The sequence below is a fragment of the Panthera onca genome, chromosome F2, assembly GCF_046562875.1.
Source record: "Panthera onca isolate mPanOnc1 chromosome F2, mPanOnc1 haplotype 2, whole genome shotgun sequence".
Taxonomy (NCBI): Eukaryota; Metazoa; Chordata; class Mammalia; order Carnivora; family Felidae; genus Panthera; species Panthera onca.
In genome coordinates this window covers 44,313,578-44,338,323 of record NC_138356.1, presented here as the reverse complement: position 1 = coordinate 44,338,323, position 24,746 = coordinate 44,313,578, and the positions used below count along the sequence as shown (strand labels likewise).

Here is a 24,746-nt window from a genome sequence, read left to right as displayed (position 1 = left end):
TATGTTACAAAATATTATTATTGAACTTGCTTCTCTAAAAAACAGTTAACGAAAGAAACTGACCAATGATAAGTAAATCTGGCTGGGCATTCAAGTCAAATCTTGGAAAATAGGTATTTCGGGGGAGAAATGTCATAGTAAAATAACAGTAAATAAGGAATCTGCCACTTCCAATAATGGTGAACCAGGTAATACAAACCAATGTCCCTCTGAGGACAACTAGGAAATCTGAACAAAATACCCACGTATGTGAGAAGGCGTGGCAGCTAATGAGGCAATGAGAATTACTGGTCCAAAATCCAGAAAAAGGCAGAAATACCCCAGGGGCATTTGTTGATTCTGGAAAAGACGGATAAGAGCTAAGAGCCTAAGCAGCACCCCTGACAGCCTTGCTGGGCCAGGGCATCAAGAGGCTGCCGGGTGGGGGTGGGGGTGGGGGCAGATTCTCCAGGGTTTTGCCCTAAGACCCTGCAGGGTCACCACTGGAGGAAGGTACACCGGAAGAAGACCAGCCTTTAGAGGGACACAGCCCAGCTTTGCAGCATCTGAGTCTTGAAACTGGATAAAGGCAATCCTCAGTTGCTAGACCCCTAATAAAAGCTATTAAAATCCTGGAGGAGAAAGAGATCATCCTATGCCTTGAATTATTTTTTTAATTTTTCAAATGCAATGTCCAGAATACAGCGAACAGGAAAGACAAAACTCTCAGAATAGAAACCAGAAAATCCAATAAAATACCCACTTGTTTTACTAAAACAAACACACAACAGACAACAGAAACATAAGTACTCTTGATATAGAAGTTAATGAGCATGTACTTTAAAGTGAACTATGATGAGACACCTGGTTGGTTCAGTCGGTTAAGCATCTGACCTCAGCTCAGGTCATGATCTCACAGTTTGTGGGTTTGAGCCCCGCATGGGGCTCTGTGCTGACAGCTCAGAGCCTGGAGCCCACTTCAGATTCTGTCTCTCTCTCCCTCTGCCCCTCCCCTGCTTGCGCTCTGTGTGTCTGTCTCTCAAAAATAAATAAACATTAAAAAAAAATTTGTTTTAAATAAAGAAAACTATGCTAGGGGTGCCTGGGTGGCTTAGTCGGTTAAGTGTCCAACTGACTCAGGCTCAAGTCATGATCTCATGGTTCATGAGTTCAAGCCCTGCATCGGGCTCTGCACTGACTGTGCAGAGCCTGCTTGGGGTTCTCTCTCTCTCCCTCTCTTTCTGCCCCTCCCCAGCTCATGCTCACTTTGTCTCTCAAAATAAATAAGCATTTTTTAAAAATCAAAAAAATGAAAGTATCTTTTTAATAAATAAATAAATAAATAAATAAATAAATAAAGTGACTATGCTTATGAAAATCAAGGAGATAAAGAAGAAACACAAGGAGAATTTTGGCAGGGAACTGGTATAAAAAGAAGCATATGACAGAGTTGAAAAGAATACAGAGGCTCTAGAGTGAGAAACTACAGTAGCCAAATCAAGAACACAGTGGATGAGTTTCATCCATTAGACAAAGTGAAGAAAATTAATGAGTTGCTAAGACAGAAGAAAACGTTCAGATGGTTGGCTTTAATTAAAAAAAAAAAAAGAAGCCAGAAGACAATGGAGTTCCAACTTCAAAATGCTGGGGAGGAAATGCCAACCTACAGTTTTATATCAAGAAAAAAAATCCTTCAAGAATAAAAATGAAACAAAGAGGCTCTTGGACAAAATGGAGGGAATTTGTCACCAGCAGCTCAGCAGTAAAGAAGCACTGAAGGGTATTCTTTGGGCAAAAGAAAAATGATGCCAGATAAAAGGCTGAAGAGGTACAAAGAAAGAAGAATAACAGAAATGATAATTATGTTGGCAACTGTGAATATCGATAACATAACAATAATAATGACTGCAAAATATAAATAGATTCAAAATAGACAATATCATGTAAGTCAAGAGCAGATCATTGGAACTGAACTGATCTTAAATCCTTGCATTGCCCAGGAAAAGAATGAAAGTACCAGTTAATGGGAGATTTTAAAGAGTCCAGGATGTTATGTTGTAATCTGTAGGGCAACCTTTAAGAGAATAGTCAGACTCGAGTGGTACATAGACACATGACTGCTTGTTCGGTAATAACCAAGCTGTTTATGTTTTGTGCATTTCCCATATGTGTGTAATAGTCACAGTAAAAATGGTTAAAAATAATTTAAAAAATAAATATAAATTATAATCAGATATGTGGTTTTCACATGGTTGGCTAATTTTTTTCAACTTTTTTTTTTTTTTTTTTTTTAAGCAATCTCTATGCCCAATGCGGGGCTCAAACTCAGGACTCCGAGATCAAGCATCACATGCTCTACCAACTGAGCCAACCAGGTGCCTTTAGATGGCTAACTTTTATATTCCCACATTTGAAAAAAAAAAAAATTAAGCTAATAATGGCAGCTGTGCCTTTCACTTGGGTCCAACATCAATGGGCAAATCAAAATGAAATGAAAGTTTGAACTTTTTACTTGAAATATTTTTAAATCAAATTTTAGAACTCTGATCCAAATGTGCTTCCTTATTCAATTCAAATAAGCCCCTGTCTAGAAGGTCCTGTTCTGATATTGAAATACGTTTCTGACATTTGCTATTTCAATTCAAACAATTGTGGTAAATATATTTTGGGAAAAAAACTGGATTTATTGTAAAATCCTATTTGCCTAAGAAATTTTGTAAATCAGTTCACCTATTATGTTCCCAACATTCTTCTTGAAACTAGGTTATACAACGACAAATAACACACGGTCCTAGCCCCGAAGATTAGTATTTCAGTGGGGCAAACACGTCAACAGCCAAGTAAAATGCAGAATGCTAGAACATTCACTAAGCAATTCATTCAATTGTTCAGAAGTTCAGAAATTACCTATGAGGCAACAAACATATGCCAAGCACTATGCTAAGCATCACATCCATATTACAGCAAACACCACAAGGTAGCTTATTATCTAGTGGGGAAGACAGTCAAACAAACCGGATGTTCGTTCAGAGTGAAAAAGAATTCTGCCGTACTAGTGGTTCAGGGAGAAGCTGAAAGACTTTGCAGGGAGATGACATTGTTAACACCACAGAGAGTAACAGACTTCTGGAAATCTTGAGAGACAAAAGATTACAGCACAAATAATTTTAGGGTATCAGACTCAATGACTAAGAATTAAGTATTAACAGACAGTCCCAGGAAACAAACACATAAAAATGAGCCACTCTTCTCGGCCCTTTGTGTTGAATTAATATTCTAGGCTAAATTTTTAAACTCCTGAAGCTATAAACCAAGGGACTATGTCCAGGTTACACACAGTGAGGGAAAAAGGCTCAGCAGTGAAATCAAAGTTGTACCTTTCATGAGTGCCACGTTTCAATAGGCAAATTTTTTATTTTTTTTTATTTTTTTTAATTTTTTTAACGTTTATTTATTTTTGAGACAGAGAGAGACAGAGCATGAACAGGGGAGGAGCAGACAGAGAGGGAGACACAGAATCTGAAACGGGCTCCAGGCTCTGAGCTGTCAGCACAGAGCCCGACGCGGGGCTCGAACTCACGGACCGCGAGATCATGACCTGAGCCGAAGTCGGACGCTTAACCGACCGAGCCACCCAGGCGTCCCTAGGCAAATTTTTTAAATGTAGAAATGTTTTCCCCAAATTCAGTGAGACCCTCCTGATTCACCTTGTAGCCCACAGTGCCGTCACGTTAACCTGTCCTCCTCAAGAAACCACCACCACCAGTCCCATTTTATACCACTGGAGCAGTCTTGCCTCCCCTGTGAAGAGTGACTATTATTGCATACTGCAAACGAGCACACTCAGACTGCACAGGAAACCCCACACAAGGTCACGTAGTGCTCAGCTGAGACTCAATCACTGATCCTTTGATCACAAATGTCATATATGCTCTTTTTGGGGCGCCTGGGTGGCTCAGTTGGTTGAGCATCTGACTCCTGGTTTCAGCTCAGGTCATGATCCCACGGAACTGAGCCCCACATCAGGCTCTGCATTGACAGCGTGGAGCCTGCTTGGAATGGATTCTCTCCCTCTCTCTCTCTGCCCCTCCCCACGCACTTTCTCTCTCAAAATAAATAAATAAACATTTTTTTTTAAATGCCACACATGCTCTTTCTAGTAAACAGGTTCCTCTCAAGAAGCCACCACACCCAGTTCACAGATCCCACGAACTCTGCTAACCAATCCCCTAGCACTTGCTCCGAATTCTTTTCAAGGGAGTGTTCCAGGCAGCCACTCTCACTGTGACCGGAGCAAGCAAAATGAAGCCGATCTGCCACCCCAGCAGAAGCATTCCCATTTCTCCCAATAGACTTGGCTGGGTTCTGATTTTCACCCTCAGGCTGAAGCACCATTATATGCTCTCACAAATATAGAGCCCATGTAATTAATGAGAAAGCTGTCTGGACAGTGGCAGAGGATGGTCGCCTAGAGGAAGCCAGCTAGGGGAATGCTGTCCAAAGAGCCTCTGGGAGAGTTGAGAGTGAGAGGTGTGGATGGGGAGGACAAGCATGTTCCCTTTTATGTCTTAAAAGAATATTCTGGGTCTCTGAACATGAAAAGACAGGCCTAGCCTGCAGCCTAGTTTAGAATGGGCTATGGAGATCTAAACTCCATGCGTAAGAAAAGTATCACATGCTACAGGGTTAGAAGACTGGCATTTGGAAAAGACCAGAGAAAATATAAAGTGCAAAAATGGCTAAATTAACATTTTTATACAGCAAGCATGGTCTTTTTGTGTTCTGATACGCTGCTCTCTTCGTTAGGTCTATTAGTCCCTACCTGTAGCATCCTATTCCAACAAGGAGGATTACCATAAGATATGCTTTGAAAGACAGTTTGAAGTGATTATATTATTTTACTCTGTTTAGTTTTAATATATATAAGAATACTTTGTTCCTGTAGCTATTCCTCACGTAGAAGTGAAACTGATGAAACAGAATATCTTTACTAATGAAAGAGTCAATAACAGATTTAACCACTAGAATACAGATTTTGTATCCAGTTCAAGAACAGTGTTGTTATATTTTCCTTTATCGTTAAAATTTTCTAACAAAATAGCAATACATTCAAAACATCCCCAAACAAAACCAAGTATCAGAAATTAAAGACAAGGGCACCTGGGTGGCTCAGTCGGTTAAGTGTCTGACTTCAGCTCAGGTCATGATCTTACAGTTTGTGAGTTCGAGCCCTGCATCGGACTCTGTGCTGACAGCTCAGAGCTTGGAGCCTGCTTCAGATTCTGTGTCTCCCTCTCTCTCTGCCCCTCCCCCACTCATGCTTTGTCACTTGCTCTCTCTCAAAAATAAACAAATTAAAAAAAATTTTTTTAAAGAAATTAAAGACAAAAGACATATATACCTTCACAATTGAAACACAGCTTGGAAATCTAGAACAGGAGCTGCGAAAGTATAACCTGAAAGCTAATTTTTAAACAGTCTTGTCAAATTAAAATCAAATGCAATGACATAACCTAACTATCTCTTAGATAATAAATGTTTTCTTGGGGCACCTGGGTGGCTCAGTCAGCTGAAGCATCTGACTTTGGCTCATGTCATGATCTTGTGGTTCATGAGTTCGAGTCCCGTATCAGGCTCTGTGCTGACAGCTCAGAGCCTGAAGCCTGCTTCAGATTCTTTGTCTCCCTCTCTCTCTGCCCCTCGCCTGCTCACACTCTGTCTCTCTCTCTCTCAAAAATAAATAAACCTTAAAAAAAAATTTTGTTAAAGAAATGTTTTCTTCTCTGAGTAAGGTAAGAAATAATGCTGAATTGTTTATATATGGAAAGGAGAAAGATTATAGTGTATGTCATAAATATTCATTACTATGAATCTAGGCAAGAGAACATTCTTGAAGGTGATGTCAATATCTGATAGTTACTTTTAGTTATAAAAGAGTATCAGATTACTTTGAAAGTAGATAGCCTCTGAAGATCATAATCCCTACCTATATTCTCAAAGTGAACAAATGAAAAGATTATCTAGTAAATTATTAACTACCTGTTACTAACGTAAATACATAACTATCTTTAAGATTCCATTCTTATTTACATACTTTAGAATATGTACTAAGATTATCTGAGAAATTCCCATTTAATTTCTAAACTGCTAGTAAGGAAAAAAAACAGGCAAAGAAATATGCTCAGGTAAAAATAACAAAAGAATCTAAGAAAGTCTCTTGTGATTTACTAACTTATTTTTTAATTAAAAAAATTTTTTGTTAACGTTTATTCATTATTGAGAGACAGAGACAGAGCATGAGCAGAGGACAGGCAGAGAGAGGGGGAGACACAGAATCCGAAGCAGGCTCCAGGCTCCGAGCTGTCAGCACAGAGCCCGATGCGGGGCTCGAACTCACAAACCGTGAGATCATGACCTGAGCTGAAGTCAGATGCTCAACCAACTGAGCCACCCAGGCACCCTGAAAGGAAATTTTAAAATATACTCAGAAGAGTGAACCCACACAACAGGTCTGAGGTGTGGAAGCAAATGATCATGTACCATCTACAGTTTGGGTATTAAATATCCATTTTTAAAATAAAAACTATAGTGATTGCAGAAAAAAAAGGAGAATAATGCACAAAGAGAGACACAAATATATAGGTAATTCTAAGCAAACACTTACAGATCAATGTTTAGGAGCTTTTAAAAAAGACATTAATGGGACACCTGGGTGGCTCACTCAGTGAAGCGTCCAACTCTCGATTTCAGCTCAGGTCATGATCTCACTGTTCGTGGGTTCGAGCCCAGCACGGGCTTTGTGCTGACAGTGGGATTCTCAGTCTCCCTCCCTCCCTGCACCCGGCCTCGATCACGCATGTGCTCCCTCTCAAAAATAAACAAACATTAAAAAAAAAACACTAAATTTTTTTTTAAATGACTGGAGTTCAAGGACTTGTTCAAAAGAAAGGCAACGATATTATTAACTCTAAATTTTGATGAGTATACATGATTACATTTCTTGAGTGAACAACCAGAATAACAGAAATGGAGTAAAACTTCCAGAATAGCAGACACAGGGGAAAACAGCGGAATAGAGGAAAAGAGGTAAGCAGCAACACAGTCCGCGTGAAAGGTGGCAGCAAAGGAGAAGGAAACGGAAACAGCGACCGGAATAAATCCAGATATGTTAACATTGTTAATGTCAGTGGACTAAGTTCCGCAGTTAAAGACCAAGACGGTCAGGCTCTCCAACGCTGCTGCTCCCATCCACAAGCCCTCGTCTATGCCTCACCGCAGCGCCACACGATCGCGCAATTAGGTACCAATATTTCTTTGTGTGATCATTAATTAACTTATATTAATTCTGATTAATATTTATTGCCTCTACTAGACCACAATTCGATGTTGGCAAGGACTGGGTCTATGTTGAATCACCACTGTATCCCCAGCACCCGGCACACTTCCTAACACACAGTTCTCAAAAAAACAAAAACTCTGTTAAAGGACGAGGGATGAGGAAAGGAGGGAGGGAAGACAGCATCACGGTACCTTCTAGGCTTCAATTTTCTACAACTATTTTCTTTGGAGATGGGAAGTCCTTAAACCATAAGCGCAGTGAACAGTTTTCTGATCCCTAAGTTAGCGGCATTTTATCTTATATAGATGATCGTATGTTTTCATGCTGAAAGTGCTATGCGTGTGGCTTTCATTTTATCCTTTTAAAATTTCTTAAGCAGCCAATAAAAACTCCACTAATGCAGGACACCTTGGGAAAAATGCATTCACATTGTATACCACTTATTTTTATCCACAGTCATAACTATTTTTATGACTCATAATCATTATTTACAATTATTCATTTTTTGAATCATTAACTCCAATCTGGAAAGAGAAAATGAAGTCTTGAGAATCACCCAGTACTGCTTTGTAGACTAGAAATTAAAGCCTTCCACAGGTAGTACAGGTTGCCCGCTGGGCAACAGGATCTTAAAAATTGGGCCACCTTTTGGGGACATGTCAGACTAGCAGATGTCCCCCAAATCTTCTCTCCCCTTCTTTCACAGTCATGGACTTATCTGGATACATAAATGCCCAGCGACAGATAACATCTCCCAGTGTCCCATGCAATTGGGTCACAGGTCTTATTTGGGGCTACCGATATATAAATGAAAGCAATGCGTGCAATTTCCATGTCACAACCTTAAAACACAAAGTTGCTGGCCCTCCATTTGTCCTTTTTCCCTTCCAGCAGGGATACTTGGGATAGCACAGCCGCTCCAGCAGAATAGGCCCCTGGGGGACCTCATGGAACAGTCTGCTACCCACCCTGGACTGTTCTGAGACAGAACGAAACCTTTATCTTGCATAAGTCCTGCAATTTGCACCTGTTATAAGACTTTACTTACACCGAAACAAATACAGAGGTTAAAGTTCATCTTAACACAAAAGAGAAAAGAACAGATAACAGAGAATCCAACGCTACCTTAAAAAGGAAGAAGAGAAAAAGACCCCTAGACCAGCGGCACTAGATGGAAGTTGGGGTAATCAAAACAGACCTCAACAGGACCATCGAAAAGCAAACCCCTCTCTTTAAGCATAGGCAGAAGACCTCCAGACCCAGCCTAGAGACTTGATGTTTCTAGCCCTGAATGTTACCTCTTCTGTGAAGCTGGACTCACCAGGTTGTCTTCATGAAAAGCAAGTCAATACTCAAATCATTCGATAATCATAATTTAGTGTCCTCTACAGAAAAAGGATACAAAGGCCTAGGGATAGGAGCATTCGTCTCATCAATGATTCTATTATGAATATTAGCAAATTGGCATTCTGGTTTTATATGTCAATCTACTATCAGCTGGTGTGAACCAGTCATTCAACTTTAGGGTGTTGACGAGATCCAATCTCTGGTCCAGGGAGGTTGAGGGCTCACAAAGAATGGACATCCCACCTGGCCTTGCCTAGGTGACCTCCTAAGTGCTTCTTTCTTTCCAACTTGTAACGCCTTCGTGTTTGCAACCCGCGAGCCCTCTGCTGTTAGCACGTACGTCAGTACCTGCTATCGCACCAAGTGTCACTGCTTCACCATCTTTGCACCATGGAATCAACTAGCCGTGTAATTTTAGCAGCTCAAGGTGAATGAATGAATGAATGAAATAAAGAGCTCAACCTTACTTTTACGAACAATTTGAAATTATATTTCTTTTAAGCATTTTTTGGTGTTAGTATTTTTCCCTGAGAAATAATTTTCCCTTGGAAGCTGCATCTGCAAAGATGCAACTCTAAACCTTTAAAAGTTTGTTAAAGGGGCACCTGGGTGGCTCAGTCGGTTGAGCTTATGACTTTGCTCAGGTCACGATATCCCGGTTCATGGGTTCAAGCGCCAAGTCGGGCTCTGTGCTGATAGCTCGCAGCCTGGAGCCTGCTTCTGATTCTGTGTCTCCCTCTCTCTCTGCCCCTCTCCCACTTGTGTGCTCTCTCTCTCTCTCTCTCAAAAATAAACATTAAAAAAAGTTTTTTTTAATATTCATTTAATTCATTTTCTTAATTTACATCGAAGTTAGTTAGCATATAGTGCAACGATGATTCCAAGAGTAGATTCCTTAGTGCCTTATCCATTTAGCCCATCCCCCCTCCCATCTCCCCTCCAGCAACCCTGTTTGTTCTCCATATTTAAGAGTCTCTTATGTTTTTGTCCCCCTCCCTGTTTTTTATTATTTTTGCTTCCCTTCCCTTATGTTCATCTGTTTTGTATCTTAAAGTCCTCATATGAGTGAAGTCATATGATATTTGTCTTTCTTTAATTTCGCTTAGCATAATACCCTCTAGTTCCATCCACGTAGTTGCAAATGGCAAGATTTCATTCTTTTTTGATCTTCTTTTGAAATGAAGATCAAATGAATGAAAAAAGACTTCATTCTTTTTTTCATCTTCGTTATCCATTCATCCATCGATGGACATTTGGGCTCTTTCCATACTTTGGCTATTGTTGATAGTGCTGCTATAAACATGGGGCTGCATGTGCCCCTTTGAAACACCACACCTGTAGCCCTAGGATAAATAACCTAGTAGTGCAATTGCTGGGTCGTAGGGTAGTTCTATTTTTAATTTTTTGAGGAACCTCCATACTGTTTTCCAGAGTGGCTGCACCAGCTTGCGTTCCCACCAGCAGTGCAAAAGAGATCCTCTTTCTCTGCATCCTCACCAATATCGGTTGTTGCCTGAATTGTTAATGTTAGCCATTCTGACAGGTGTGAGGTGGTATCTCATTTTGGTGTTGCTTTGTATTTCCCTGATGATGAGTGATGTTGAGCATTTTTTTCATGTGTCTGTTGGCCATCTGAATGTCTTGTTTGGAGAAGTGTCTATTCATTTCTTTTGCCCGTTTCTTCACTGGATTATTTGTGTTTTGGGTGTTGACTTTGATAAGTTCTTTATAGACTTTGCATATTAATCCTTCATCTGATACGTTGTTTGCAAGTATCTTCTCCCATTTAGTCAGTTGCCTTTTAGTTTTGCTGATTGTTTCTTTTGCTGTGCAAAAGCTTTTTATTTTGATGAGGTCCCAATAGTTCGTTTTTGCTTTTGTTTCCCTTGCCTCCAGAGACGTGTTGAGTAAGAAGTTGCTGCAGCCAAGGTCACAGAGGTTTTTACCTGCTTTCCCTTCAAGGATTTTGATGGCTTCCTGTCTTACATTCAGGTCTTTCACCCATTTTGAGTTTATTTTTGTGTATGGGGTAAGAAAGTGGTCCAGGTTCATTCCTCTGCATGTCGCTGTCCAGTTTTCCCAGCACCACTTGCTGAAGAGAGACTGTCTTTATTCCACTGAATGTTCCTTCCTGCTTTGTCAAAGATTAGTTGGCCATACGTTTGTGGGTCCATTTCTGGGTTCTCTAATCTGTTCCATTGATCTAAGTGTCTGTTCTTGTGCCGGTACCATGCTGTCTTGATAATTACAGCTTTGTAATACAGCTTGAAGTCCGAAAAAAATTTTTTTTTTAAGTTTGTTAAAACACTTGAAGAAGTGTGATCTTTACTTAAGTTTTCTTTTTCTTCAAGTAAAATGGGTTAACCAGTTTATAGCTCAAGAACTCCTAAGGCTCCAGAAACTCTACTAAGAGACAAGGGAGTTGGGAGAGAAGTAGAAAGTAGTAAATTATGCTGTTAGGGCTCACGTATTATTTCTGTTGGCATCCTTTCACGGTCAGTAAAGGATCTAACCCAAAGGGGAAGGGAAGGGAAAACTGAAGCCTCTTCCTTTATGGCAAAGATTCAAAGTAAGTTGACAAAATAAATATATTCTACATTTAAACATAATACACATCATAGTGTAAAACTCGTGTTGACTGCTTTAATACCTGACATTTTGTTAGTTAAGTTAAATATACTTAAAGTGAGTCCCAGAGAAGTTGATATTAATAAAACAGGTTTGATGCCAATCTTTATTTCACGGCCAGCCTATCTTTAAACGTCCTGATGAATGTCTATCATAATAAGCCACAAGCTAAAAGACATATTAAATATCACTGAATACAGAGAACTGACAGTTGCCATAGGGGAAGTAGGTGGGGGCACCCAAGGGAATTATCTTGATGAGAACTGAAAAATGTATAGAATTTCTGAATCATTACACTGTACACTTGAAACTAATATAACACTGTATGTTAATCGTATTTCAATTTTTAAAAATAAATAAATATCACTGAAATTTACCAGTCAAAATTTTATAGAGCTACCTTTGATCCTTTATATTAGGTTGGGGCAGAGGGTACCTGTGCTTTTTGAAAAGGGCTCAATGGAAGTGCCTAGGTGGCTCAGTCGGCTGAACATCCAATTCTTTTGATTTGGGCTCAGGTCATAATACCAGGGTTGTGGTATCGAGCTCCACATCTGATTCCATGCTGAGCGTGGAACCTGCCTGAGGTTCTCTCTCCCTCTGCCCTTCTCCCCTTCTCTCTCTCTAATAGAAAAAAAAATTTTTTAAGTAAAAAAAATTCAAAAGGGCTCAGTGGAGATCTCTCAAAAATCAAGTATCCCTCGCTACCCAAATCTATTTGATTTCTGAATTCAGATGGGGAAAGTCTAGATGTCAAGACAGACTTATATCACTAACTGCTAAAAATTCCCATCCATATTATCCGCAGCCTTAGCCAATGAGAGACTGGTGCTAGAAAGAACCAGTATCTTCTATACCTCATATCTGGAGGACTGTAACACATCCTTTCTAGTTTTCCAGCCACCTAAAATGGCCTGCTATTTTAATATTCCTTAAAAACTGAATATTAAAAGCAACTAGAGGAAAGCACTTGGTTACATTCAAGGGAACCCCCCACAAGACTTTCAGCAGATTTTTCAGCAGAAACCTCGCAGGACAAAAGGGAGTGGCATAATATATTCAGAGTGCTGAAAGAAAAAACTTCCAACCAAGAACACTAGCAAAGAGTTCACTCAGAAGTGAAGGAGAGGTAAAGGGCTTTCCAGACAAGCAAAAACATAAAGAGTTCCTCACCACTACACCAGCCTTACAAGAAAGGTTAAAGGGAAAAGAAAGGGCACTACTTAGTAACAAGAAAACATGTGAAACAATAAATCTCACTGGAAAGATAAATATATAGTAAAGGTAACAGATTAATTATTTATAAAGCTAGTATGAAGGTTAAGAGAAAACAGTAAAAATACCTTTGATTACAATAATAAGTTGAGGAGTATATGTGTCAAATGTGACATCAAAAAAAAAAAAATAACATGGCAAAGAGGGTAAAAATGTTGAGCTTTAGAATGGGATCAAACTTAAGTTGTTATCAACTTAAAATAGACGGTTATATATAAAAGCTGTTATACGTAGGCCTTGTGGTAACCACAGAACAAGAACCTATAGTGAATACACATAGATAAAGGGAAAGGAATATATGTATACCACTAAAGAAAGAGAAAAAAGAAACAAAGGGAAACTACAAAAACAGTGAACAATTAAAAAAATGGCAATAAATACATACCTATCAATAATTACTTTAAATGCAAGTGGACTCAATTCTCTAATCAAGACAGAGGGGCTGAATGAGCCCCATCTATATGCTGCCTATAAGAAACTCACTTTATTTTTTTTAAGTTTATTTTGAGAGAGTGAGAGAGAGAGAGAGAGAGCGAGCGAGCAGGGGAGGGGCAGAGAGAAAGGGGGAGAGAGAATTCCAAGCATGCTTTGCATTGTCAGCACAGAGCCCAACTTGAGGCTCAATTCCCATGAACCATAAGATCATGACCTGAGCCGAGATCAAGAGTCAGATGCTTAAACAACTGAGCCACCCAGGTGCCCCAAGAAACTCACTTTAGATGGTAAAGGCACACACAGACTGAGAGTGAAGGGATGGAAAAAGAAACTCCATACAAATAATAAGTAAAGAAAGCTGGAGTAGCTATATTTACATCAGATAAAATAGACTTTGAAATAAAAACTGTAGTAAAAGACAAGGTTGCTACATGATAAAGTGGTAAATCCAACAAGAAAATATAATATTTGTAAGTATTTATGCATTTAACACAGGAATACCTAATATATAAAGCAAATATTTATAGATCTGAAGAGAAAAACAGACACCAATACAATAAGGGTAAGGGATTTTAATACCCTACTTTCATCAATGGATAGATCATCCAGACAGAAAATCAATAGGAAATACTGGCCTTAACACATTAGACCAGATGGACTAACAGATAATCACAGAACATTCCATCCAAAAGCAACAGAATACAAATTCTTCTCAAATGCACATGGAACATTTTCCAGGACAGATCATACATCAGGCCACAAAATAAGTCTTAACAAATTTAAAAGGATTAAAGTCATTATCAGGAATCTTTTCTGACCATCGAAGTATGAAACTAGAAATTGATTATATGAAAAAAACCTGGAAAATTCACAAACAACATGCTACTGACCAACTAAATAGTCAAAGAGGAAATTAAAAAAAATTTTTTTTATCTTAAAATGAACACAAATGGAACTATAACACCAAAATTTGTGAGATGCAGCAAAAGCCTTCTAAGGGGAAAGTTCACAGTGATAAATGCCTACATCAAGAAAGAAGTCTCAAATAACCTAACTTTACACCTCAAAGAACTAGAAAAGGAACAAAGCCCAAAGTTAGTAAAAAGAAGAAAATAATATAGGGCAGAAATAAATAAAATAGACACTAAAAAGACAACAAAGATGATCAATGAAACTAAGATCTGGTTCTTTGAAAAGATAAACAAAAGTGACAAGACTTTAGCTAGACTCACAGGGGCCGGGGGGGGGGGGGGGGGGGTACTCCAAATCAGAAATGAAAGAAGAAATGTTAAAACTGATGCCACATAAATACAAAGGATCACAGGAGGCTGCTATGAACAATTATTTGCCAACAAATTGGACAACTTACCAAAAAATGAATAAATTCCTAGAAACCTACAACCTACCAAGACTGAATCATGATGAAACAGAAAATCTGAACAGGCCGGTCGCTAGTGAGGAGATTGAATCCTTAACCAAGAACCTCCCAACAAAGAAAAGGCCACGATCAGATGGTTTCACTGATAAATTCTATCCAACATTCAAGGAATTAATACCAATCCTTCCTAAACTCTTCCAAAAAATAGAAGAGCAAGAACTCCTACAAACTCATTTTATGAGGCCAGCAGTGCCCTGATACCAAAGCCAGACAAGTATACCACGAGAAAAGCAAATTACAGACCGATATTCCTGATGAACATAGATGCAAAAATCCTCAAGAAAATGTTAGCAAACCAAATTCAACAATATATTAAAAAGAATCATATAGCATAATGAAGTGAGATTTTTTATCCCAGGGATGTTAAGGAGGGTTCAACATCCACAAATCAATGTGCTACTTTATATTAAAAAATGAAGGATAAAAAATCATATGATCATCTCAATATATGAAGCAAAAGTAATTGACAAAATTCGACATCCATTGATGATAAAAACTCTCAACAGAATGGTTATAGAAGGAATATACCTCAACATAAAAAAGGCCACATATGACAAGCCCACAGCTAACATACTCAACAGTCAAAAACTAAAAGCACTGATCAGGAACAAAGCAAGGACATCTCATTCTCACCACTTTTATTTAAGACAGTATTGGAAGTCCTAGCCACAACAATCAGGCAGGAAAAATAAATAAAAAGTAAAACTGTCACTATTTGCAGATGACATATATAAAAAACCCTAAAGACTCCATCAAAAAACTATTAGAATAAAGGAATTCAGTGAAGTTGGAGAATACAAAATCAATACTCAAAAATATGTTGCATTTTGGGGTACCTGGGTGGTTCAGTCAGCTGGGCGTCTGACTTCAGCTCAGGTCATGATCTCCTTGCTCATGAGTTTGAGCCCCACATCAGGCTCTCTGCTATCAGCACAGCTGCTTCAGTTCCTGTCTCCCTCTCTCTCTGCCCCTCCCCCAGCTCATGCTTTCTCTGTCTCAAAAATAAATAAAAACATAAAAAAAAATTAAAAAAATATGTTGCATTTTTATTCACCAATCGTGAGCCATCAGAGATAGAAATAAAAAACAATCCTATTTATAACTGCACCGAAAGGAATATAAAAACTAGGAATAAGTTTAACCACGGCGATAAAAGACCTGTATATTTAAAATAATTAAGGGACATTTGGGTGGCTCAGTCAGTTAAGTGTCCAACTTTGGCTTAGGTCATGATCTCACGGTTCGTGGGTTTGAGCCCCATACTGGGCTCTGTGCTGAGAGGTCAGAGCCTGGAGCCTGCATCTGATTCTGTGTCTCCCTCTCTCTCTCTGTCCCTCCCCTGCTTATGATCTCTCTCTCTGCCTGTCAAAAATAAATAAACGTTAAAAAAATAATTAAAAAACTGAAAGAAAATAAATAAATAAATAAAATTATTAAGACATTAATGAAAGAAATTGAAGACATAAATAAATGGAAAGATATTCTGCGCTCATGGATTAGAAAAATCAATACTCTAAAAATGTCCACACTACCCAAAGCAAGCTATAGATTCAATGCAATCTCTATCAAAATTCCAAATGTCATTTTTCAAAGAAATAGAACAAATAATCCTAAAATTTGTATGGATCTACAAAAAAACCTCAAATATTCAAAGCAATCTTGAATAAGAAGACCAAAGCTGAAGGCATGACACTCCCTGATTTCAAACTGTATTATACAGCTACAGTAATTAAAACAATATGGTATTGGCATAAAAACAGACACATATATCAATGGAACATAACAGAAACCCATGTATACATGGTTAATTAATTTACAACAAAGGAGCCAACAATACAGAGTAAGGAACAAAGTTTCTTCAACGAATGGTGTTCAGAAAACTGAAGAGCTAAGTGCAAAAGAATGAAACTCTACCACAATCTTATACCACACACAAAAATTAACTCAAAATGGAGTAATGACTTGAATGTAAACCATAAAACTCCTAGAGAAAAACACAGGCAGTAAGCTCCTTCACAAGGTCTTAGTGATGATTTCTTAATCTGACACCAAAGAGAACAACAAAAAGTGGGACTACATCATACTAAATAGCTTCTGCACAGTAAAGAAAAACCTCAACAAAATGAAAAGGCAACATACTGAATAGGAGAAAATATTTGCAAATCATATATGTGATAAGGGACTAATAGCCAACATACATAAAGAACTTTTACAAGTTAATGGCAAAAATCAATCCAATTTAAAACTGGGAAGATCTGAATAGACATTTTTCCAAAGAAGACATATAGATAGTTAGCAGGTACACGAAAAGTTGCTCAACATCACTCGTCATCAGGGAAATGCAAGTCAAAACCACAATGAGATGCCATCTCACACCTGTTAGAATGGCTATTATCAAAAAGAAAAGAAATAACAAGTATTGATGAGCATATAGGGAAAAGGGAACACTTGTACATGGGTGGTGGGAATGTACTATGGAAAGCAGCCTGGAGGTTCCTCAAAAAGTTAAAAATAGAACTACCATATGATCTAACAATTCCACTTCTGAGTATTTATCTTAAAAAAAATAAAAACAAAAACAGTAACTTGAAAAGATATCTGCACTCCCATGTTCACTGCAGCATTATTTACAATAGCCAAGCTACAGAAACAATCGAAGTGTCCATCAACAGATGAATGGATAAAGAAATGGCATGATATATATATTGAGGCTACACACACACACACACACACACACACACACACTGAATCATGAATGGACCTCAAGGGCATCACCCTAAGTGAAAGAAGTCAGATTGAGAAAGACAACACCACAGGATCTCTCTTACATGTAGAATCTAAAGAACAAACAAAAACAAGCTCAGAGAACAAGTGGTGGTTGCCAGAGGCAGGGGGTAGGAATTTAGACAAATGGGTAAGGGGTGTCAAGGATAAAAAGAAAAAAATAAATACAGTGCATTACAGAGCAAAAAAAAAAAAGAGAGTCTTAACACGGGGCGGGTGGCTGCTTTCATTCTAACACCCTTGTTCGTAATTCTTTAATGCCTCCCCACTGCCTACAGAATAAAATCCAAACTCTGTAACCTAGTATTTCAGTCTTTTACACTCTAGTATAGTAGGGAAAACACTAGGCAATGAGGATTATATAAGTTCTGGGTATCAGCCCAAATTTTGCCCTAGACTTATAGACTAAGTCATAGCATCTGACACCTAAAAAGAAACTATCAATCTTAAATGAGCATATCACCACCTATCCTATCTGACCCCAGGGCTGTTTCATGATCTAAATAAGAGTAAACGTGAAAGCCCACTAAAAACTATCCATCATTCTACAAACACAAGCTGTCGATTTTACTACCCAGTATTACCAACCAGACAAAAAAAAAAATCAATATTTATCACACCAGAATTTCTTGGGCTACAAAAAGAACCCATCAGGCTTGAGTCCACAAGCATCCTGGGACTTTCAAAGTGAACTGGTTGGTCATTTGAAAGGTCAGGTCGTAAAGCTAATGAAATCAGTTTCTCTGACCTCTTTAATCCTTTATAATCTGATATACGGCCAACTACCCCATGAATGGGGTACAAAGAGGCATTCAGTATGTATTTGCTGAATGACTAAGTTCCTAAAATACACTTGGATGATGATGAAAAGGATGACACATACAAAGGGTTACTCCTCCCAGGTGTCAAGTTCAGATGCTTCCAACTACCAGTACCACCTTTCAAAACACTCTAAGAAAATCACATGGTAAAACAATGAAAGAAATTACAAAGGAAAAAGTATTGTTTAAGTATGTCAAGAGGAATGCAGGTTCTGATGGTAAAACATATTCTATACGAAATGGGGGCTGTAGCCTAAGGAGGGGAGCAAGTATTGTTACTGACCTCTTTCTCCCAGTAACAGTCTCGGTTTCTCTGGGAAATTACTCATCCCTCTGCTCTCAAACGGGAGAGGGTTTTGAGCAACGTTAATCCTACTCCTGGCTCACATCCCTCTAATCAATAGTTCAAGAGCAGGAGAATATCCCAGAACTACATTTATCCGGATATTCTAGTCACAAAAACCTGGTCTGCTTGGTTTAGGGGTGGACAGGTAACTTACATTTATCAAATCAGAATGAATCTCAGGATTTAGGGCTTAAGCAATGGCTTGCAAAGGAGGGTAACCGGAAAAGGAAGGGGTGGGAAACAGGGGAAAGACGTGGCAGAAACCACTGTGCTGTTTAAGCCAACTGAAGTTGGCTTGCAACACACAGGTCATAAAATTCACAGACTTCCCTAGAATAGAGGACCAAAGTTCTTAGAAGTAGGCTAACAAGTTCATATTTATGCTTGAGAAAAATACTTCAGGGAACTGCATCTATAATAGACTGAAAAAAAATGGATTGTTGATGGCAAGGCTAGAAGCAAGGAGACCAGTTATTAGACTGTTATAATAGCCAGGTGATTGCTTACGAGAGCCTAAATGAGGAAAATGTTAGAAAGAAGAGAGACCAGAATAAGGAGGTAATCACAAAATCAATAGGACATGACAACAGAATAAAGGAAGAAATTAAGGAAGGTGGCAGGAGAAAGGCATCTAGCCGAGGAGTCTAAATGGACGGTGAGAGACAGACTAGAGTATGGGCGAACGTGGGGAGGCAGTTAATGGATTCAGGTTTAGAACAGGAAGTTTTGATGAAGAAAGAATGGAAACCCCAGAAGACTACATAGCAATCAGCCTGCTTCAAGTACTCCTTTTAAATTACGAACCCTCTGGAAACCAGGACAAGTCAGCCTTCATTCTCTGTGAAGATGGATAATCATCTTATTTGTCTCTCTGAAAATGTCTGTAGTTATTAAAGGTTATGTAAAAATTCAACTTTTTTTCAGGGCAAGAGATGAAACTGCCTTTCAAAAGAAACAAATACAAACCTCTACCTCACACTGTAACACAAAAATTAATTAGAGGTGGATCACAGATGTAAATATAATAGCTAAGCCACAAAGTGTTGGAAGAAAATAGAAGAGAGTATCTTTACAATTTGGGAGTAGGCAAAGATTTCTTAGAATACAGACAGTACTAACCATAAAAGAATAAACTGACAAATTGAACTTAAAATTTAAAACTTCTATTCACCAAAATATACCACTAAGAAGATGGGTAGATAGCCACACACTGGGAGAAAACAGCCACAAAATGCAGAATCCAAAATATAGAAAGGTATCTTACAAATCATTAAGAAAAAAAACAAAACCCTGGGGCACCTGGGTGGCTTAGTTGGTTAAGCGTCCAACTCTTGGTTTCAGCTTGGGTCATGATCTCACGGTTGGTAGGTTGGAGCCCCACATCAGGCTCTGCGGAGCCTGCTTGGGATTCTCTCTCCCTTTCTCCGCTCCTCCCCTGCTCATGCTCCCTTGCTCTTGCTCTCTCACTCACAATAAATCAACTTAAAAAAAAAAAGTCTTAAAAAAAAAAAAAAGACAAAACTCAAACAATGGGGTGCCTGGGTGGCTCAGTCAGTTGAGCGTCCGATGTTGGCTCAGGTCATGATCTTGCGGGTTTGTGAGTTCGAGTCCCTCATCGGGCTCTGTGCTAACAGCTCAGAGCCTGGAGTGTGCTTCAGATTCTGTGTCTCCCCGCCACCCCCTCCCCCCCCGCCCTCCACCCCACCCCTGCTTGTGCTCTGTCTCTTTCAAAAATGAATAAACATAAAAAAAATTTTGTTAATGGGCAATAAATAGCACTTCACAAAAGATGATATATGAGTGCCAAATAAACAAAGATAAACTGTTCCACATCATTAGTCACAAGGGAAATGCAAATTAAAGCTACCATAAGCTGCAACTACATGCCCACCAAAATGGCTACAGTTAAAGACTGACCACCCTAAATGTTGACAAGGACATGGAACAACTGGAACTCCATACATTGCTGGCAGAACCACTTTGGAAAACTGCTCAGCAGTTTCTTATAAATATATTTCTACTCCGTGACCAGCAATTCCACTGCTAGACATTTATTCTAGAGAAATAACAACATATGTCTGCAAAAAGTCTTGTGCAAGAATGTCCAGATCAGCTTTATCTATAATGGCCCCAACCTGGAAACAACCCAAATGTCCATCATCTGGCAAATGGATAAATAAATTGTGATTTATTCAGACAATAAAAGAATACTCAGCAATACAAAGCAACAAACTATTGATATACTCCAATTAACATGAATGAATTTAAAAGATGTTGATGCTAAGTGAAAGAAACCAGATACAAAAGAATACATACAGTATAATTCCATTTACATGAATAGGTAAAACTCTAGGGTGGGGTTTGAGGCAGTGGGAGGGATTAACTGGGAAGAGGCACAAGGGAACTTTCTGGGGTTTTGGAAATGTTTTCTAGGTGTGTGGGTAATACAAGGTGTATGCATCTGTCAACTCAATGAACTGTACACTTCTGTGGATCTCACCCTATGTAAATTATGCCTTCATCGAAAGGAAAAAATAAAACAAAAAAATGATCTCTAATAGAAATACCTGAAATCAACATGCTTCCTTACTGGACTGAAGGAAATCTTTGTTATTCCAAGGCAAAAACAAAACACACACCAACTTTAAAATTTTTTTTTAACGTTTATTTATTTTTGAGAGACAGAGCATGAGCAGGGGAGGGGCAGAGAGAAAGGGACACACGGAATCCGAAGCAGGCTCCAGGCTCTGAGCTGTCAGCACAGCATCAGACACGGAGCCCGAACCCACAGAACGGTGAGATCATGACTTGAGCCAAAGTCGTTCACTTAGCTGATTGAGCCACCCAGGTGCCCCAGAAAACACACACACAACTTTTAAAAGGTAAAAACAGGGGCACCTAGGTGGCTCGCCGGTTGAGCCGACGCACTTGATTTTGGCTCAGATCATGATCTCACCGTCTGTGGGCTGAGCCCAGTGACAGGCTGGCTCTGCCTCTGCGCTGAGAGTAGGGAGCCTGCTTGGGATTCTCTGTGTGCCTCTCTTTGCCCCTCCCCCAAGCACTCTCTCTCTCAAAAATAAATATAAAAAAAACAAATAAAAGATAAAAAAAAGTGGAAACAGGCAGACTAAAATATCACTCAGACCACAAACCAACCATGGAATTTTATGTAAATCACCTATGCTCTCTTGGCCTCTATTTTCTCATCTATAAAATGGGAGTAAGAAAATCTACCACACCAGGAATATGTAGACATCAAGATTATGCAAAGCATCTAGTATGTACCTGGCACACAAAGCCTTAGTAAGTGGTAGTGGTAGGAGCAGCAATTAGAAAATGCGTTAAAATGACCCACTTTACCCATCTGGTGTGAGAGTTCCACTGAACTCTTATTTGAATATCTATGCACAGCCCTATGCTTTTTTCATGACAATTCTTCTCCCGTCTGATAACTGACCCTATTCCACCCAGATGACAGGTGGGGTGAGAAGGGTAGGGGAAGGGGCGTGAGATGCCTTGCTCTTCAGTGACCCTGTTCCCTCATCTTAAAAAAATGTTCATGTAAGTCAAAGTTATGGAAACCAAATTATATTTAAAGGTATAAAACTCACTATTAAAAAAAAAAGGTCTAAAACTGTTTCATGAAATGCAAGACTTTTTATGAAGATTACCAGTACTATAAAGTCAGGTTTCTCATTTATTAGGTTTACCTAATGTAGCACTCTTACATCTGCTAGAAAGCTTTCTAATTATCTTTCAAAAGGCCATGCCGTTTCCAAATGCTAACACATGCACAGCAATAGCTACTTTCCACAAAGAGCATGTTCAAACAGTACACAAAGCATGCAGAGTACTGTCCTTTTATCACACCAGTACTGTCTAGTTGGATTACAGCCAACAACAGGACTCAAGTAGATTTATCTTTCCTGCAGATCATGTAGTACATTTGCCTAATGCAGTGCCCTAGATTTTACAAATTACATTTACTGATGTACTTGCAAGTCTGCAGACTTGAACATTTTCAAGAAGGACGCAAGACATTTATATAAAATAGTATGTCTTGATCATCAATAAAAGCACTGTTTTGAGGCCACCTACTATCCTTTTGCTGGAATTTAAAATTTCCGTAAAGCATTTCTTGGCTTTTAGCAAAGTCAGGGGTGAGCCAAGACGCCGATGTTCTCTCTGCGTTCAACTGCACAAAAAGAATCCACACATACCAAAGATCTGTTCGAAAGCTTTTAAGGCCAAAAATGTCTATTGTGTGGCCTGTGATAGGCACTGACTAAAGGAAACTTGAAACTATAAATAGGACACAGAACACCATATGCCTGGGGGAAAATATTTTGCTTAAAATGGCACAACGACACAATTCGACACGATGTTCATATTATGTCAAAAAAAGTGAGTATGAACCAACAAAAAAACCCCTCTGACGATTAAGAATTTATTCTCACGAAAAAGTTCAGTATGCCATCTTAATACCATTTTTAAGGGATTTCTTCATGATGCAGTGGTATTCACTGCAAAGTGGCTCGGGTCTAACTCTCCAACATGATGTCACAAAACCCGAAATGCAATGGAATCCGATTCAGTGTTGGCGCAGTCCGGGGGTGCCAACAATCAACCTGGAGGAGGCATACAGGGCCAGAAAGACTCCATCAGGTTTCCTCAGTGCCCCCTGATAATCAGTGCTCCCCATACAAACAAGTTCTTAAAAGCTCCAACCTAAAAAATAAATAAATAAAAATTAAAAAAAAAAAAAAAAGATTTGCCTGCAGCGTCTGCTAAGAAAGGTACAGGGATCACCTGTCAATGGGCAGGAAAGTAAGTGGGTGTAAAATGGCTTCCCCGGGCACACTGAAACTGAAACGCAGTAAATCCTAGCAAATCCCTTCCTAGAGTAAGGGCTTCACACCAAACGTGTGGAGGGACGCATACACGGAGCGTGCCAAGAACCCCCAACCATTCCTCCTCGGGACCCGAACGCGAGCTGAAGACCGGACAGCAGCCCCGAGGCCGGGATGCGAGCTGGGAGAATGGGCAAGCCGGGGCTGCAAGCGCGACCACAGGGGTGGCAGAACGCGCCCCGTCACCCCACGACCCAGTCGCGGCGCGGCTAAACACAAAGCCCAACGGGTGGTGAGGAGAAAGAAAGGAATGGAAAACACGTGGTCCGCAGATCCGATCAGGGCTCTCCCGGCCACCAAGTGCACTTTTACCGGAAGCGGAGGAACCCGCCGCAGCCCGCACAGCCCCCGACTCTGGGCCGTGGCTGGACCCCCGCCACAGGTTGGCTGAGCCGGGGATCGCGGACAGGCTCGCGCACAGAATTAAGTTTCTAATAATACAACTTTAAGCGGATTAGCGCCGGCGTAGCCCAACGCCGAGGCCGCACTCGGGGGCGTGCAGAGTGAAGCGGGCGCGTGGGCCGGGGTCCCGGGGTCCCGGCGTCCCGTCCCGGGGGTGGGGGCTCGCGGCGCCGGCGCCTCCGCCCCGGCAGGTGCGCCCCCCGCGCGTCGCCTCGCTCACCAGGTACCAGACGCCCAGCAGGATGGTGCCGGTGCGGACATGGCAGCACAGGCAGCAGCTGTTGGAGTAGAACCGCGTCCAGGGCGCGACCATCTTCATCGCTCGGGCCGCGGGCGCCGTGGCGCGAGCGCGCGCCCAAGTTTGCAGGAGCGTCGGCCGCGTCGCTCGGGGCCCGCCGGGGGGCTGCTGCCGGCTCCCCCGCCGCTGCCGCTGCCGCTGCCTGCCCCGCTCCCCCGCTTGCCCGTGGCCCGCGCTCTGCGCCTCTGCCAAGAGCTGCGAGCGGCTGCGGCGGCCGGACCCTGCGCTTCGAAGGCTGCGGGAGGAGGAGGAGCGGGAGGAGGAGGAGCGGGAGGGGGCGGGGCGGGCCACGTGACTCGCGCTCGGGCTCGTGATGTCACCGCCGGCTCCAGCCAGCTGCGGGCGCCCCGGGCCGGGGGTAAATAAATCAATCATCCTGCGCCCTGGGCCGGTCCCGGAGTGGGCCCGCGGTGGAGTTCCGGGCCTCTCCTCTCTCCTGTGGTCATTTGTGTAACTCTTGTCACGGGTTTGAGATTCTTTTACAGTCTAGCTGGTTGTGGTTTCTCCCCTTCCACTTCTATTTGGCAGATAATCTGTAGATGCAAATGCTATCACTGTTATCTTGCGAACTGGAAAGAGGGAAAACTGCAGGGTGTGATTCCGGTCAACTGCAGTACTTTGAACCGCTGCTGGAGTCGCCAGGAGCAATTTGTCTCCTCTTCCCAGCTCAATTACTGTGGTAGTAGTAACCTTTTCCCAGAAAATAGGATGTGTGTCAAGGACATCCTCGCTGTGCTTCGAGTA

General features: G+C 40.5%; 1 protein-coding gene across 1 annotated transcript in view; it reads right to left on the bottom strand.

The window, feature by feature from the left end:
• The window catches only part of LAPTM4B (lysosomal protein transmembrane 4 beta), a 77,347-nt gene extending 53,095 nt beyond the window's left edge, over positions 1-24,252 (bottom strand). Inside the window, exon 1 of the mRNA XM_060610993.3 lies at positions 23,925-24,252. Within this exon, the coding sequence (XP_060466976.3) occupies positions 23,925-24,023 (99 nt within the window). The 5' untranslated portion in view covers positions 24,024-24,252. The remainder of the gene's footprint in view (positions 1-23,924) is intronic.
• Positions 24,253-24,746: the final 494 nt, after the last annotated feature.